At 37.5% G+C, this 19737-nt stretch overlaps 1 protein-coding gene across 1 annotated transcript; it reads left to right on the plus strand.

Annotated features, from left to right (window-relative positions):
- The first annotated feature begins 204 nt into the window (after positions 1-204).
- Positions 205-19393, plus strand: LOC128501275 (ATP-sensitive inward rectifier potassium channel 12). Its single transcript, XM_053470688.1, has 3 exons — positions 205-520; positions 1399-1452; positions 17762-19393. Exon 3 carries the CDS (start codon positions 17882-17884, stop codon positions 19169-19171), a length of 1290 nt encoding a protein of 429 aa, XP_053326663.1. The 5' UTR covers positions 205-520; positions 1399-1452; positions 17762-17881; the 3' UTR covers positions 19172-19393.
- Positions 19394-19737: the final 344 nt, after the last annotated feature.

The following is a 19737-nucleotide window of genomic DNA, read 5'->3' on the forward strand; positions in this document are numbered from 1 at the left end:
TTTAAAGTGCTGATCCAGTGATTTGCTGGTGTTTAGTTGCTGTTCATGGCAGAGACTGTAGGAGGGAGTGGAGACTTGTGGGAGTCTCAATCTGTGTGTCCCTGACGGAACAAGATAAAGCTGGGAGGTAAGAGGAAAACAGAATACGAGAGTGACCAAGACTAAGGGAGGTATCCGAGAACCACAACTTCAGCATCAGCACCAACGGGTAACATTGCAGCACCTGAATCATTTTGTATGATGCTTATTATATAGACAATATGAGTGGCATCATTTGAAAGCTGGACTGCTGAACTATATGATATTACATTCCTTTGAAGGACTCATGAAACATTTTAAAAGGGGGGGGACCAGAAGGATAAAGAGACATCTATTGTGAGTTGATTCTGGATATAATGCTATGTTCGCGGTACTTGGAATATGTATCGAGCCGGATAACGCAGGGGACGGTGTGTGCTCCCCTCCAACTGGCTAACTGGATCTTTCAGCACCACCTGGGAGCTCTGACTTCTTGCGACAGGTAAGGGGGCAAACATCCCATGGCTGAGAAGGGGTGGTTATTTTAGTGCCACCATAAAAACAGTTAAAAACATTAAACAGTTTATTATCAGATCGGTAAGCATTTCAGTTCAACCAGTGTTGTCAGTGTCACGGTATGCACAGCATACCACTACAGTTAGAGTTCATCAACAGGATGGTTAGTTTGGATGATACAGTGAAACATGTAACCATGGAAAATAAAAAGGTTTCGCAATGACAATATACAAGCTGAAACGAGAAATCACATTTGATGTTTTTTTCTGAAAAACTTCACATAGGTATTTATAGACTATTATGACCCCACCCATCTTTACATCTCATTAAAGCTGTAATAATAATCATCTCAATAATCTTAAATGCTCTTCTCTCCACTTAGTAGCAGAATTCCAGATAGTCCTTCAGATAAAGAGGGTGTGAAAAGTGCACAGGGAAAAAGCAAGAGTAACTGGTGAATGCCATTACTAAATACAGCTCACTTAATAACAGTTTCCCACTTTGTAAATCAATTGTAAACACACACAAAATAATCCTCTTGCTGCTCTCCCCCATTCACGACTGTTTTCTCAGCTCAAAATTCATCTTTTTTAATAACATTTTACAATTATGTGTAATGGGTTAACTATATACATTTGCTAACTGATTGCTTGAAACATAAATACACCAAAATAAACACATAATACTGTCCTCATCAAAATGTAAGCAATTACCAATAGCTTGCCAATACAATTTGTAGACATGCACGGACAGTATACTTTGCTTTTAGTTACTGTTTACCAATGCGATTTGCATGCAAATATTTAAAGCAGAGTGTCGATTGTAAAGTTCCAGGTATATTACTCACCATTTCTCCTGTTTTAGGACACTTGAAGAGTGGAGTGCATTATTATACACTTGTAAGAAACAGCATGACACGTATGTAAATGTTTCCTACAATTTTGTGGCTTACTTACACCTGCTTATTATATACAAACGTTAATTCTATTTTAGATTTTGATTGTGTTTGTTGAAAAAAAATGACAATCACAAGCAAATGTCATGACAGCAATCTATTTATAACCTGATGCCCTCAACATGGTTAGAATAACAGATCTGAGTACCACAATACAGGAACTCCCAGATGTTCTGGGGGTATCAAGATTACTGTACCCCTTCATCTCTCATTAGTTTAGCAATGCTAGTATTTTTTCCTTTTTTGTTTAAAGAAATCTGTACTTGGGACATTTGTTGTCTTTGTAACCTTGTAATACAGGTCAGGCATATATGACACCATAACATTCACAAAATAAAGCTACATCAGCAATGTTTTCCAGGGCATACAAGAAGTAAGACAGGTAAAGTGCTTCCCAGTAGTATGTGGCATGGATAAACTCATGTAAGGAAAGCAGTTACTATGTTATACATGTCACAGAATCAAGGATATTACTTTCCCTGTGCTTAAACATATATAGGAATTATCCTGAAATAATCCTGAAATAGTAATATGTATGCTCACTCCTATACAGTAGTAAAACATTTCATCATCATAGTAACATTTCCAGGACATAATATATATCGCTCTACACATTCTATACATACCATATACCGGTATTTCTCTATATTCCGAATCACAGGGGGTTTTTTTTTAACTCATACTGAGTCTTCATCAGTAATGCCATAGAACTGTATAGGTTGCAAAAATATTATTTTACGAGATTACTTAGACTTCTGTTTGTTAAAATGTTAAACATAATTTATGTTTATACTCAGGGTAATCCAGATTTTCAGACACTGTGACGATTAGCGTATTCTCGCCTTGTCAACTAGGCCTGGGGGGCAGCACAGGCCACATTACATGGAGCCTCCATTTAACACCACTAGTCAATGAGCCAGTTTACAGGCTGATCGCTGATCACCCCACCTGGCCTATTAACACTATGGAGGGCTGTGCTGAATCAGCACATTCCTCTATAGTTTCATTCCTCACTGTGTTCCATTTAAATGTCATATAGCAATGCCCACTAGAGAGGATAACAGTGCTTCCCTTTGTTAGGCCTAGGCAGCGCCAATGGCAAATATGCCACTGAATGTGCTGCTGTCCTGAAAAAGGAAGCATGCTGGCAGATTCCTGAAGGAGGGCAATAACCCCTCACTTTTACCTTGTACTCTGTTGTGATCTAGTAGGTAAAGGTAAAGACATGTGCCTTGTTGGGTGCAGTGCTCTACAATGTGTACCTTTTCTGTGGTATATTTAATGAAGTCCTTGCTCTAAGCCACCCCAGAGGTTCATTACCTCATGCCATACAACCACTGTGCTGAGAACCTAGACATGATGTCATATTACACTTCTCCAGCTTGGAAAGATGTGGGTGAGAGAGATACTATAGAGACAGTGTCATCTAGGCATGGTATAAATGGGTCAGTTACAAGGGAGATATCTTTCCAACTGACCCATTAACCAGCAACACACAGGATAGTCCAACTGGGTGACCTTCCCATCCAGGCTTATGCTGGAATAATCAGCTACTAGTGTCTATACAATGTAGTGAACTGAGATATAATTTCTGCTCAGTGCAATGGATTTAGGGACGAAAAAGAGAGGTATTTTGCCACAGGAGTACATCTCCACCCCAAAACCTGAAGTGGCTCTCCATTAAGAACAGAACTATCTCCCCTACTGACCAGTCCTGTGCCTTGGGTTCATCTTTTTCTCAGTCCTCTCCTATATCCTTTACATTCAATCGCTTACCAAATTATTTTGCTTGCACCTAAAAGAAACATCTATACCTTGCCTTCCATGAGACCACAAAACCCTGGTTGTTTGCTTTATTATTTCTACTATTGCAACACCGTTCCTAACTGTACTTCATTGGTATTCCACTGTCTTGACTCTCTTCTCTGCTATCATCCTTATATTCCTTGCACAATGCTCTTCATGCTTCCACGCTTTGTGAAGTCCTCCATGGCTCCCTAGTACATCAAAACTAAAACTAAAAATCCTTATACTAATTTGCAAAGCCCCCCTACACATTTCTGCCCTCATAACAAAATACTCCCCTAATTGATCTTTAGGCTCTTCTTATGGGTTAAGGCTCTCCTCCTTCCTTATGAACTCTTCCTTTTCATGCTTACAAGGCTTCAGTTGTGCTGCTCCAAAACTGTAAAATTCACCTCCACCTGACCTTCAGCATTCACCCTTTCATTCAATATTAAAAAAAAATAAAAAAAAAAAAACCTTTTCAGAGAATCATTCATCCTATTAAGTTACTTATCTACCACTGATACAACGTCCACATACATCTATGGCATTATCTCTACATTTTCCTATATACCTTATGTTTTTCTACACTCCAGAGTGCCCTCTTTACTTAATGTAATGGTTAATCTTAGTCTGTTAGTACTAGCTTGGCATACCTTTTGGATATATGTATTGTAAAATTGTAAATTGTTGCAGCTATATAAATAAAATAGAATCAATAATAATAACAAAAACAACTCCCTTGAGTTGCATCATGCAAGTAGGGCACCTCTGATGGTGCCCCTAAGGACCTGTCCGCCTAAATATGTCAATAAGTTGTTTCCCATTATCTAAGAGGAAAATAACATCTGAACAGCCCACTAGGAAGAAATAGTATAACCCTTGTATTTACTAGAGTGACTGTTAACGGCGTATAAATCATTCATGAAAAGTGATGTCACATCAGTAGTTTTACAAAATCTCAGCTACTATGAAATGCTGTTTTGTTCACCAGATTGGAAATATTGTGTTGAAAAATATGTCAGGTCAACTTACTGACTATATGGCATTCATATAAGGTCGGGTAATCGCCTTCAGAAAAGCGCTAGAAATCTCACATTTCATTGTTTTAGTACATATTGAAGTCTTATTTAAAATAATGATATCATGAATATCAATTAACAATGTACACTAAAGTAACAACTCTAAATTTCTACCAAACTGTTTTGATGTGGCTTGTGTTTCATTTAAACAGTGACATATATAACAGCGTATTAATAATTAAAAAATATATGTATATGCTTTTATAATTGTATGTTTTATTTATTTTCTGGACACCTATTATTGCTTCTATAAATAAACATGGAAACCAATAAAATATTTTTTAACAAAAAAGTAATAATTTAAAGGTAAAAAATCCTGTGTTATCCCTTTGAACAAGGGGTTTTAACAAGAGTTAGAATGGACACCATGGCATGTTAAGAGTAGAAGTGATTACAAATGAAATGACCTACATTGCATTTATTTAAGTAGCAAAAGATTCCATAGCACTCTTATAATAGGGGCCGGTGAAATTATTTAACAAAGAAAATAATCTAAAATTGACAACAATGGTTTTTTGGTTACAGAAAAACAAGAGAGCTCTGCTATTTTGAGCTTACAATCTAGGAGCAATGCTTCATAGACCTGAAAGAATCATATGTAAAATGCCTTTATTAATCAAATAGTTTTGAGTAATATTGAACTTCTTATCATAAAACAATTACCTGATTAACTGTAAAGACTAAGTACAGTATTTTACAGAGCGTGGCTTTATCTATTAGCATCTCTCTCCCAAAATGTTTTTAGTTTTGCTCTCTAGGCGCTATCACATTAATATGCACATAATTGTCATTTTTAACTGATCTTTTTATTCTCACTTTTTTGTCTTAAATAGCCTGAGGTCCTGCTACTTGGTCCCTCTGAGGATAGAGACATAAAACCTAGTGTGTGGGTGTGCTTGGGGTAGAGGACTATGACTAACAGTAAATATGGAGATAGATCTACACATCCATTTGAGCACAGATCGAACAAGGACATTTGCAAATAGCTTCAGGGCATAATCAGTTCTCCTACACAGCAAATTCTCTGCTCCCTAAGTGCCCCAAGACATGAAAAGTGACATGACAAGAATCTATTACAATTCACAGGACAGTCTTAAACCCACAAAAAACAAATGTATCCTTAAAAAAAATTAGGCTGCCATAAAGACCAAAACAAAGCCCTTTGGGAACCTTTCTTTTTTTTTTTTATTCTTTTTATTGGGTTACAAATGATATTACAAACAAGTAAGCATTAATTATATAAGATATTATAGATGCTTGCAGAGTATATTTCAGATTATCCAAATCTTTAACGAAGATCGAGACTATAATTTGGAGATAACCAGAAACACATAAAAAAACAGTAAACAGACAAATGGTTCAGGTGGGTTAAAAGACAATGCTCCTCCAGTAATGGTCCCTAGATCTATTAATAAGGTTGGGATGCAGGGGAAAAAAAGGGTTTTCCACTTTCTTCTACTCCCTACCCTAAAGGAGAAAACTTCTTTATCCAATTGTGCCAATTTGTTGGTTTAGCTGATCTTTTACAGTATTTGATTCCAGATTCCATTTTAAGTTGATAAATCAATTGAATCTGGATCGAAAGCCAGGATGGAGTGATTTTAGATTTCCAATACCTTGCTATGCTTAGTTTAGCTGCAACTAATAAATGGACAGTTATTGCTTTTTGTTCTTTTGTCATGGGAGGAAAATTAAGATGTAACAAGAACTTCGAAATCCAAGTTCACTCCCACTATTTCTCTAAGTTGTGTGGCGATTTCTTGCCAAAAACTTAGTAATTTGTAACAGGACCACCAGATATGAGTAAAATTACCTTGATCAGCCTCACATCTCCAGCACCTCTCTGAGGCTTGCGGATACATTTTAGCTATTCTGGTGGGAACTAAGTACCATCGATTTAATATTTTATAGTGCAGCTCCACTAAGTTGAGGCAGTGAACAGATTCATGAACTGTTTTCAGTGACCTATTCCAGTCTTCCCTGGTAAATGCTGACATTAGGTCCTCATTCCATTTCTCCAGTGCTGGATGTGTCGAATTATGTTTGGCTATATGGCCTGAGATAATATAGAGGCTCTCGAGTAATCTTTTATATTTGGTACACCCAATCCGCCCTGGTGGGGTTTAGTTGATAGCAATTTTAATGATAGTCTCGGTTTTTTTCCAAGCCAAAAAAAATTATTAAATGAAGACTGTATCATGTTTAACCAGCTATCTGGAATTATGATTGGGATTAATCTCATCAAATAGACCCATTTGGGAAGTATATACGATTTTATAATGTTTATTCTGCCCAGCCATGAAAATTCTAAGTATTTCCATTTCTTAAGGTTTTTATTTGTTTGTTTTAATAGGGGTAGAAAATTAATCTCCACCGTTTTGGAAACATCAGAGCATATTTTGATTCCCAAATAATCTATAGACTTTGATGCCCATTGGAAGCCATGGTTTTTAATAATTTTAGTCTTTGGGAACCTTTCATGACAGTCAAGTATATAATATAAGTTGTTAATAAGGAGGTAGTTCTCTCTTAAAAGTCATCAGGGGTAAATATGTAAAGTCAAGACACAAGACACATCATATTTACAATATTTTTCATATCCATATACCAACAAATTCTGCATTTCTATGTTTCTACAATCATTCCCCCCACCAGTTCTACCAAATGTGACCAGTTAATCTGTGTTTGAGCATAGATGTCTACTTGCGTGTGTGAGCATGGATGTGTACTTGTGTGTGTTAGCATGGATGTGTACTTGTGTGTGTTAGCATGGATGTGTACTTGTGTGTGTTAGCATGGACGTGTACTTGTGTGTGTTAGCATGGATGTGTACTTGTGTGTGTTAGCATGGATGGGTACTTGTGTGTGTTAGCATGGATGGGTACTTGTGTGTGTTTGAGCATAGATGTCTACTTGTGTGTGTGAGTATGGATGGGTACTTGTGTGTGTTAGCATGGATGGGTACTTGTGTGTGTTTGAGCATAGATGTCTACTTGTTTGTGTGAGCATGGATTTGTAATTTTGTGTGTATGTGAGCATAGATGTGAAATTGTGTGTGTGTGAGCATGGATATGTAAGTGGGGTGAGATGGAGTGTGTGTTAATGAGTATAAGTAAGTGTGTGTAGTTTGTGTAAGTGTTTTTACATATGTTGTATGTTGGAGGGGAGGCAAGGGGCAATGATGGCACAGACTAGCATTTGAAGTGGGGGGGGCAATTTTCGCACCAGGGCCCTGTGGTTTCTAGTTATACGCCCCTGTGTCTAATTCACTATAGAAAGCTATCAAACACCCTTCTCATGTGTGGACAGTTATTAAAATGTATACCAAGGACATTTAACCCTTTCATTTACAATGCCACACGGAGTACAGTGTAAATAAAATTAGTTGTGACATGGACTAATTTATAACCCCATTCACAGTCACTTGGATGGCCTCTGACACATAAATGCAATTATGTTACTTGTTTAGAAATTAATTACATTGGTACTTATACATTATTAGCTACAAAACAAATGTACTAATTTAACACACGTTTAAACAGCCATCAAAACAAACATCAGAAAACATATACATACTCACACTACTAGCTCTACCACATTGGCTGTAATGAGCTTCAGCTGTTACAAGGCCATGCACTAATACCAATTAGAAGTTTTCTATTGATGTTTTCCATTAATACATAGTGTTGCACTATATAGCTTTTCTATTCCCATTATGTCCATATGCGGCGGTGTGGAAGTTTCTTATAGCGGATTTTGTTTTCTTTCAACCTTTCACTGAAACAGATTGCTATTGGTGGAACAGGAGGAGTCCCTGGAGAGAGTTTCTATAAAAAGAGAGAACCCCATTTTCTTTCTTTTCCATTGATGTTTACAGATAGAGTGGTTTAGATGTGGAACCAAAGAGTTCATTAAATGTGTAAGAGCATCTAAGCACCCTTCTCTACTGTCTTTCAGTGACTTTCCTCATTCTTTTACCAGGTCAATGCAGTATCTTGCTCTCCTCATTATCATCTCTGTTAACCATTTTCTCAATTCTCTCTTCCTACCTACACCTAAAAAAAAAGAAAGAAAATGGGATCAGAGTCTTGAAACTTATTTTAAGATACCAATGTTAAAAGCAGGTGGGTGAACCAAATTAATAAACCTTAACAATGTCATTACACATGGAAACAGTAGCAAATAGTCACAAAATATACAATAATCTTTTTAAATTATCATTTTTTTTTAAATCCTAAACTGCTTGTCTTAAAATATGGTAAGGTGGAAACTCCAAGTTAAAATAAAAACTATAAAAGCTTTATAAAAATATGACAACCATAAATTATGAGCATTATACTCCAAAACGCTAGACAGGGGAAGCAAGCTTCAGTGGCATAATTTCTCAGGATGAAGGGTTCAGCTCTCCATCTGTTAGATAGACAGATTAATATCTTTCCGTATTGGATATAAATATGTCCCAAATATGTACAAATCCAGTAGTCCACCTCAGTGGACAGCAATAGATTATAAAGGATAAGCATAATGAATACTTTTCCGTGATAACCTTTTAGTCCTTCCAACCCACAACCAATTATTTTACCTTACCACAATACAGAAAGGCATCAATAATTTCTGTATAGAACCAATCAGGCAGATAGAATGCGAATATCTGTTTAACCTCAACAGTAGCTAACCATAGTTTTGTACTGGCTGCTATAACAATATATTCCCATATGTTTCAGGCTAAAAATGTCACACTTAACATGTAAGGTGTAAAGGTAAAATTCCTTTTCTTTCCCAAAACTCAAAACTAATGGGATTTAACATAAACATAGAGTTTGAACAACTCTTTTTTGTGTGTTGTTAGTCAGCAATTCTGTTGACGGTAGGACTATGTTAAAGTTACACTTATTGTAGAGTCCCATTAGTGATTTATCTGATATCCAATCACAGTTGGGCCTTTGTAGCTACTGAGGGGCCAAAAAGTATATTTGTCTCAGCTGGTAGCGTTCTCTAAACAAAACATTAATTGTCCTCCAGAAAGTCTGTTGTGTAGAGGATGTTTTGTGCTGCAGGGGCAATCATAAGAGATTAGTCCAGAAATTTGTCTACAGACAGTGGGTAGAGATTGACATTTATAAAAATGAATTTGGATTGTATACAAGAAAAATATAAAGCTTCACAAGAAAATATAATATTCCAAAATTATCAAAATCCTTATTTTTCTAAATCACTATTCTTGACATCCATATAATTATGGGTTTTTCTCTGAATATGTAACAGTCCACATAATTTTGTGAAACCGTTTATATCACCACCAGCAGTATAACTTTAAGCAATTAAAAACAGATATTTAGTTAAACATTTCTGTATGATTTAAAAAATACAAGTATTTCAATCCCTTGTGTACACATTTATGAGTCTTCCATTTTAACAATTTATATAATCAAAGTATACCTCACAAACTGTACTTTATTATAGTGCATCATTGTTTTGAGTAATATAACTTTCTTGGTGCGGCAGAGTTATAAAAGAACAATTATTTCTATTATTATTAAACGTGTAAATGGGCTAAAAACGATTCAGACTAATTTTTGGGTTTGTTTTTAACCCATTAGTTTTCGGGCCCATTAGGTTCATCTGAAAATTCGGGGGAATTTGTAATCCAGGAATTAAATTTGTTGCCAGGTGCCCACATTCAATCTCACTAACTCTCTCTCATTCATGTTCATTCTCGCTCTCTAAATGTTTCCCTAGCTTGTCTACTGACAACTTCGACTTCTGCTGATCACTTCCGCATCTATCTTTTATGTTCTCTCTTCAATCTGCTATCAATCGTCCACATCTCCGGGAACAATCGAGCAGAAGATGCAACTGAAAGGGCCACCATATTGCTGAGTTCAAGATAGGGCAAAATGGTGGTGCTTGCTGTCGGAAATGGGATATATTTGGGGAAAAGGGGAGGATTGCAGAGACAATGTTACTGGAAGCACCACCATATTACCCTGAGTTCATGTTAGGGCAAGATGGAAGAGAAGGGAGAAGATAAAAGACAGAAGATGAAGAAGAAGTTGCGGAAGTGGTCAGCAGAAGTGGTCGGCAGAGAGGGTAGGGAAAAATTTAAAGAGCACAAGAGTGTGAGTGAATGTGGGCCAACAGATTTCAGAAAATTCTGAGCTTTTTGCTTCATTTCCGTCTGATTGGTGGAGACTATGGCCTTGTTTTTGTCGCTTTGTACAAGAATTTTCCAAAATTCGATAAATTTGCAATTCGTGCTAATTCTAATGCACAATGTCTATTAGATATTACTTGTACAGAATTGCAACACTCTTTAAGGAGGTGAACTTTAAGGGACTCAAAATTCCATGGGACGAAGAAAGCTAAATATTACATGAAAATGTTATCTTGAGGTAGCCCTTCAAAGGAGATTTTGTAAATCAAAAAATTGTAATCTGATTTTGGGATGAATAGGAAGTGGTCCAGCAAGTATAGAATGATAGGGTTATAAAAATGCATGTAGAAGACATATTTAAAGCATATTATTGTGAGAATCTAATGGTTTATTTTGTAACGTGTTTGAGCCCACCAAAAGTTTGGTGTTCTCTGTAAATGAGTTTACTGTTAACTGCATAAAGTCTACTACAATCCCAAATATCAACTTTGGATCGTCTTTGATTTATCTTCAATCACAGAAATCCCTGAGTAAGTCTGCATTTGCAGATGAAACATGTTGCTGATTGATGTTATGTTGGTCTGGTTTATCGACTCCCACAATTGACTACAGTGGTACTATTTCCCTGTCTGCCATCCAGGGGATTTTTCTTGCTACCATTTGGAGCAACATCTCCAGACTGGTAACCTGTGTAATTTTATATGCACTTTAGCACTTGATTTGGTCTTAGTGCCAACTTCCTTGTGAGTTGAAAATAATAAATTATATTCTGATTTTGAACTTTGATATACCATGCCATGGAGTCTTTTCTGCTTTCATATGTCCACCTGACTCTTATGAAGACTACCAGTACTATCCTTAAATAGCATTGTGGATATCTTCCGTTTTCTACTACAGTGTCTTCTGACCAAAAACATATTCTAGTTACTTCTCTGGAACAATGTATACCAGTAGGCAGAAAAAACCTGGTGGCTGCCATATACTTCAAAACACAATATAAAGAGGAAAGGGGGCTGTCCAAGGTATCCATTACATTGGACTACCAGATATGTCTGCTTACAGGGAAAAACCAGCACTGTCTCTATTGCCTATATTCCTTTTCCTACTGAGATCAATAAATACCCTCTCACAGCCCTTGGCAGTATTGCCCTTGGCATAATTTGTTGCTGTCACTAGCACAAATGTCTGTCATCAAAAGCAAAATTAACCTCACTTTAAACACCCTCCCAATTCACCCAAAATGTTATACCCTTTGCCCAGAAACTATGGTAGCTGTAGTCACTTTCCTTTTACACTGGCTTTCAGAATTACCATTTTGCTCTCTCAGGGCCGGCCCAAGGCAAAATGCCGCCTAGTACAGTGCATTCTCCATTTACAAAATTATGCCATAAATCCAATCCAAATCTTAAAAACATCTAGATCTAACTATCTTTTAGCTGACACATCTCTTGCTCCGCCCAGGAACAAAGCTACGTGATGTGACGTCACTTTCCGTGACTCCACTGTGTTCCTGGGCAGAGCAAGAGAAGAGACGCTGTGGGGAGCAACTCGAGGGCACCCTTGCGGGACTGCGCAGGAAATCTGCAGTTCAGGTAAGGAGGTGGGCGTGATTGGCCACATTTGTGGCGGGAGCGGACGGGATTGACCACAAATGTGGTGGGAGCGGTTGGATTGGGCACACATGTTGCGGGAGCGGACAGGAGTGGAACACCCACATTGCGGGAGCGGGCGGGATTGGACAAAAAATCAGCAGGAGCAGGATTAAAAAAGCAGTCCCGTGCAGGGCTCTAACCTGTACCAACGTCAATGTCTGCCTCAGTATATAAAGATAACAGTTAACCTGTACCACCATCAATGCTTGCCTCAGTGTATAATGATAGATGTTATGCTGTACCACAGTCATTTTGTGCCTCAGTATATAATAACAGTTATGCTGTACCACAGTCAATGTTTGCCTCAGTATACCATGATAGCAGTTATCCTATACCACTGTCAATGTTTGCCTCAGTATATAATGATAGGTGTTATGCTGTACCACAGTTAATGTGTGCCTCAGTATATAATGATAGCAGTTATGCTGTACCATCATCTATGTCTGCCTCAGTATATGGTGATAGGTGTTATGCTGTACCCCCGTCAATGTCTTCCTCAGTATTTAATAACAGTTATGCTGTACCACCATCAATGTCTGACTCGGTATATAATGATAACAATTATGCTGTACCCCTGTCAATGTTTCCCTAACCATAGAAACTATGCAGTTTTAAAGTGTGTGGTGCCACATACAGGATCTGCCACAGGTGCCAAATACTCTAGATACGCCCCTGCGTCATGCGGCCCAATGGCCATGCCTCAGCTCTTCGTCCCACGTCTTAAAAGGGGTGGGTTGAAGAGCTGAGGCACGGCCATTAGGCGCCGGTGGAGTGACTGCCGCACGATGGACGCTTTCAGTGTTGCTCGCAGCCGCTTTGGTGGCACAATGGGCCACTTGACTAGACTTGCCCCCCAGGCATTAGGCTGCCAGCCCTCCCCTGGCTGAGCTGGTTATGAAAAGGATATGTGCATTGCTATTATTGTATTTTATAATGGCAACATATTGCTAATTATATAGTTAGAATAGGAAATATAGAAAATTTGCGTATCACCAAAATCACTTTGAATCCTTTTTATTTTGTTCTTTAAAATCATTATCATCAAAAACTGATTTATTGGTTTATCTTGTTATGCCCTAAAAATAAGTATATATGCCCCAACATGCTTTTAGTGATATTGCTTTTTTTAGATAAAACATTCTAATGCTTGTGTTAGCTTTATTACTAACATAGTATTTTCTATAATTACTATGTTCTTAAAGTAATACTTACGAACACTAACCCTTAATCAACTATATTGAATTGTATTCTCTAAGGTAATACCAGCAGATGTCCCAACAACCATTAACTAATTACTAGCTAATGATTACTGAGGAGATCTAAGGTAGTTGATATCAGATAGTTCATTAATTGTTTTTTCCAGTATGGTAATATAAGGCTTCCTGCAGCCTCACAGCAGCCTAACTGGGGCATGCTTATTTGGCCCTAGGACGTGCGCCTGTCAAGAGCTGCAATTACCCTTGAAATAGATTTCAGTGAGGCAGCTGGGGAGCTGTGTGCAGAGTAGTCTAGCTGTAAATATTCAGGCTTTTTCTGTTTAAGCCCAACCTCTTGAGTGTGGTTACATACCGTCAATGGAGGCATAAAGCATGTTAATTTACTGTGATTGTATTGAGGTATCGGGAATATAGTGTAGGCTATTGATCCCCCCAAATAATCCAAAGCAAAATGATAAATTAGGAAATAATACTATATAATGATAAATGCTAGAAGTGGCACAGAGCTGTATGTACATTACTCATTATGATATACATTCCCAGCGGCTTTATGACTGTCATGTTTCAAAGATCTATTCAAGCGAATGCAAGTTAGCAAAACATGTGAGTTTGCAGTAGCAAATCGAACTAAATTCGAGGGGCAGGCTGGTGTGGGTGGACCACTAGTCCACTTTGTGAATTTTGGTCCAATTGTGAGAGGAAAGAGGCAGCATGTGTTAGCATGAGTTTGTAAGTGAATGTTAGAGTGTGTGTCAGTGTAAGAATGTGTGAAGTGTGTATGCGTGAGAGTTTGTATGTGTGTGTAAATATTTATGGCATTGCATATGTGAGTTATCGGGGAGGGGGCAGAACTTTCGTTAACACTCGGATTGCTTACACTTGACTCTAGCATGCCATAAGTGAAATCTTTATATTTAAAACCATTGGCAATAAGATTTGCCCAGTGTGCCTGATGGCCAGTCCTGGCCTACACAGCATAATTCTCTGCACATAAAAACAGATGGCCTCTGACATTTTATTTACAAACATTGATCTAGAAATGTTTTTTTGAGGAGCGCATGGACTGTTGGTCTACTTGAGCTTTACATTACAGAAACTATGGAGCTGTGTATAAAGTTTTGGTGGTGTACAGTGGTAATACTGGTGCAGTCACCATGGCAACCAAAGCAACATTCAGGGAATTCTTTCCCTTCCCCAGTTTGCATAATAATTCTTCTTTAACTTTAACACTTATGTACACTGGAATGTAACTATATTTTTTCAGGAATCAGTAAAAAAATGTCTCTGTAAATGCACACTAGTAAATGCAACACTGCAGTGGTCCGTAATAGCTAGTGATCTAACAGTTTCATCAGCACAGTAGCTTTTGTTTCTCATAGATAAATTAATGCTAAAGGAAACAATAGGGATCTTCTACATGTTATTTCTTTTGTTTAAATACCACTGTTTCTTTAATGAAAGCTACATATTGTGGAGCTTAAGTCTAGTGCCAAAAAAGTGTATTAGGGGCAAGGGCAGATTACATGTTGTTATTAAACTTGCACTGTTGAGCTTGATGTATTTGGTGATAAGCATCATATAAAAAATAATGAATCTGACCATGACATATGAGTAGATAATCTCTATAATTATTAAATGAAATATGTGTGACATAGAAATATATTTTTAGAGGTTTTTTTTAGCACAAGATAAAATATATGATTGTTACTGCAAAGTGCTGTTAAGAGTACAGTAACTCGGAGGAAAGAATACACTACCAAACAGGTAGTAATTTTTTAGCAAATAACCATTTTTACATGACCTAGAAATTGTCTTATTGACACTTACATACTAAAGATGCAGTTTATTGACAAGTTTGCCTTTGGTAAATACATTTTCTTCTGTTAATAATAGGAACCAAGTCACATCATCACATAGAATGAATTCAGAGTCATCCAATTAGATGAATAATGTCAAACTTCATCTTGGATTGTGTGATATACCAGGTACTTAATGAAAAGTAAATTGTAGATTTATTCAGCTCAAAAGTACTTTTGTTGAGGCAGCAGTGATCAAGAAATAGTCACTCAAACTTCACTCTTATTTTAAACAGGAGTTAAAATATAAGCAAGCTACAGTTTAATTATTTCATTTTTGTTCCAGTGAATTAAATCAACCTACACTCATCTATTTTAATACAACTTACTTTGGTATTCAGCAACTAAGACAAACCAGTGAAAACATAGCATCTTTTATAATACCTTTTATAATAAATACACTGTATGACAAAAAGTATGTGGCCACTTGACTATCACATCACACCTATACATCTTCATGTATTCCCTTGGAATTATTAACCCTTTAGTGACCAATGCTGGGCCAGGCTTAGAAAGCGATTTACAATCTCTTTCTTTGCTTAAACAATGTTGCTGTAATGCCTCAACATTCAGCAACACTGAGATCTCATCAGAAGGCATGTCTGGCCCTCCCCATGCGTCGAGTTCCACAATACACTGTATGGCGGCAGATGCCCGTTTTAAAAGAGTTTTAGGAGGCGATCAATATCCATGGTGTCACTTCAAAGGACGCACTGTGACCACTCCTAGAAAGAGCGGTCACACCTGCCACTGCGAGAGATTTTCGCAAGATGGCGGTGTGCTTTAAAAAACAAAATTAACAAGTTTCCTAGAGGGTCTCTCCAGACCCTCTTGAGAACTCTAGCTCCCCTTGCAGGTTAAATACAGGTACTGTATGCGTGCTAAAATTTGCGCTGTATCATCCCAAAAATCCTGACATGGAAAGAGTTAAAATATGAGCATTTCAAATACCCAAGGGGTGTCTAGATTTTAAAAAAAAATGAATCGCTTGATGGGGTGAATTGGAGTGGCCGGAGTGGGCATAGGCACAGACTGACCAAAATGGAAAAAAGTGCACTTCACAAATGAGGCCTTTTAGCCCCCCAAATAACAGACAAACCAATGCATTTGGGGTAGCACTGTACTCGGGAGATGTTGCTGAACACATATTGTGGTGTTTTTTGACAGTGACATATTCCAGGAGTGCTAAATTTATACCTAAAGAACAATGTGTGTGAAAAAAACACACACAAAGCATACCGCCACAAAGGCTGGTGGTAAAATTAGTGCATGGAAAGGGTTAAAATACCAGCATTTGAAATACCCTGGGGTGTCTATTTTCCAAAAATATATAATTTGATGGGGTAAATGGAAGTGACCAGCTTCAAAGATGTCTCAAATAGCACATAGAGGCAGCATATGTGGCATTTTACCTCCCAAACAACCCGACAAACACATGCATGTATCACTGTACTCAGGAGATGTTGCTGAACACATATTGGGGTGTTGTGTGACAGCGACATATACCAGGAGCTGTACATCCATACCTGAAGTACAATTTGGGTGCTAAAAACGCTAAATAAATTACCACCACAAAGTTTGACAAAGGGTGATAGTAGAATTAGTGCATGGAAAGTGTTAAAATGCCTTGGGGTGTCTAGTTTTTTTAAAAAATAAATGGTTTGATGGGGTAAATTCCATGTGGCTACCCCTCTATGTGCACCAAACCGACCTCGAGGTGTTTATTGCTAAAAACCTCTATTTTGGTTCATATGACCATAAAACCCCAATCCCATTTAAAATTCCAGTAGTTTCTGACAAACTAAACACAGTAGAGGCTTTTTTCTTTAAACCCCTGAAACAAGCTTTGGTGATCTAGGTGACATTAGATTGTAGTTTTGGAGACTCCAAGACACAACTAACTTCTGCAATTTTCCGGCTGTGATCCCTGAAAATGTTTTGGCCACTTGAACCATCCTATTCACAGTGCCTTGAGACAATATAGACACAAGTCCTTTTCGAGGGTGATTCATAACAGTTCCAGTTGACTGGAACATAAAATGATTGCCCTGATGGTGGAAATCTGCATTTTCAATGCTTTTTTATTGTAGCCTCTTCCCATTTTGTGAAGCTCAACAATCTTTTCCCACACATCAGCTACATTATATTCCTTGGTCTTACTCATTGTGATGAATGACTAAGGGAATTTGGCCTATGTGTTACCTAATTTTAACCCCTGTGAAACAGAAAGTTATGGTTGATCAATTTCATGTTCCTAGTCACCCAGGTGTCATTAAAATGTAAAATATATTTTTCCTCATATAATTTCAAAGAGATGCCAATAATTGCTTCCACATATATATTTAACAATTTCTTTTTTGGATAAACCTGTGTCGTGTTTGCAATTGTTTGATATTCATTAGAGCAAAGTATCCTTATTGTGTTGTGTATTTTATGAAGAAGAGATCAAAAGGTTAAACAATAAAGTCAATGTTATAGGATTTGAATTCTATTTTAAATCCAAAACTTTTTGTTTTGCTCCTACAGATTCTTCTATGATTTTTCTGCTGTGAAAAACCAAGACTGAACTCCTTGACTGATAAAAGAGCTTGCGGAAAGAGAAAAAATAACTTATAGGGCACACTATATGTCACTTTAAGCAACCCGATGGGTACTAGCAGGATAAACCCTTACAGCATTGTGTCCTCTGATGAGGAGGGACTGAGATTGACCACCATGCCAGGGGTAAATGGATTTGGTAATGGCAAAATTCATACTAGAAGAAAATGCCGAAACCGATTTGTGAAGAAAAATGGACAGTGCAACGTCCAATTTACAAATATGGATGAAAAGTCACAAAGGTATATTGCAGACATGTTCACAACATGTGTAGACATTCGCTGGAGATACATGCTGCTCATTTTCTGTTTGGCATTCCTGGTGTCATGGCTACTCTTTGGATTTATTTTTTGGTTAATTGCCTTGGTGCATGGAGACTTAGAAAATCCAACGGGGAATACAGAGTTTACTCCATGTGTGATCCAAGTCAATGGTTTCATGGCAGCTTTTCTATTTTCCATTGAAACTCAAACTACAATTGGCTATGGTTTTCGTTGTGTGACAGAAGAATGTCCAGTTGCAGTCTTTATGGTGGTGTTTCAGTCCATTGTGGGCTGTATAATAGATTCCTTTATGATTGGTGCTATAATGGCAAAAATGGCCAGACCTAAGAAAAGAGCACAGACATTACTCTTCAGTCACAATGCAATTATTGCAATGAGAGATGGGAAACTCAGTCTAATGTGGAGAGTTGGCAATCTTAGGAAAAGCCATATAGTGGAAGCTCATGTGAGGGCTCAGCTAATAAAACCTAGAATTACAGAGGAAGGAGAATATATACCCCTTGATCAAATAGATATAAATGTTGGGTTTGATAAAGGACTGGATCGTATTTTTTTAGTATCTCCAATCACAATTGTTCATGAAATTGATGAGGAGAGCCCACTTTTTGGAATTAGTAAACAAGAACTTGAAACATCTGACTTTGAAATTGTAGTTATACTGGAGGGGATGGTGGAAGCAACAGCAATGACCGCCCAAGCTCGGAGCTCTTACTTGGCAAGTGAGATCCTCTGGGGTCACCGCTTTGAACCAGTTTTGTTTGAGGAAAGAAATCAGTACAAAGTAGACTATTCACATTTTCACAAAACATATGAAGTTCCCTCAACCCCACGTTGCAGTGCCAAAGATTTGGTAGAAAACAAATTTATTCTTCCTGACACTAACTCCTTCTGTTATGAGAATGAACTGGCTTTCATGAACCATGATGAGGATGATGAGGATGAAGAAAGCGGGGTCATTGACAGCTTACATACTGACAGTAGATTTGAATTTGATAGGCTTCAAACCACTTTGGTACTAGATCATCAGTCTTATAGAAGAGAGTCTGAAATCTGAGCTTTGAATTTTTTCATCTTCTTTACTCTGAAAATTGCTTGAACACACAGAACAATGCAAATGCTGTAATACTATCACTCTGCAATAATCACAGGACCTATGAAAGTCCTGGACAAAAAAGTTAATGAAGATCTTGGTCAACACATTTGATCCAAGGAAAGGATTAACATATAGGTCAATATATTTTGTAGCAAAAACAAAGCGGAAAATCATCAAAATGACAAAACAGCGAAGAAAAAAACATATGCATTAATCACATGTTTGTTGATAATTGCACGTAGCAACAGAGGCTTCAGTTTAGCAAGTGTTCCTTCCAAATATAAGTGCAACCCTAAGAAACCTTTAATTTCATACACATTCACTCCTATGAGTTAAACTCTTCTATTAGCTGCACGGATGGTCTTTCCAGTAGAAAACTACTCATCTGTCCCCAATATAGCATAATGGAGATAATGCAAGAGCTGGCTGTGGAGACATAACAGATCAAAGAGCTGGGCTCTCAAGGATGATAGCTGCTTTGATGCAAATTAGGCCCAGGATCATCCTGTTGAAAGTATATTATTGCC

Source organism: Spea bombifrons, chromosome 7 (genome assembly GCF_027358695.1).
Source record: "Spea bombifrons isolate aSpeBom1 chromosome 7, aSpeBom1.2.pri, whole genome shotgun sequence".
NCBI lineage: Eukaryota > Metazoa > Chordata > Amphibia > Anura > Pelobatidae > Spea > Spea bombifrons.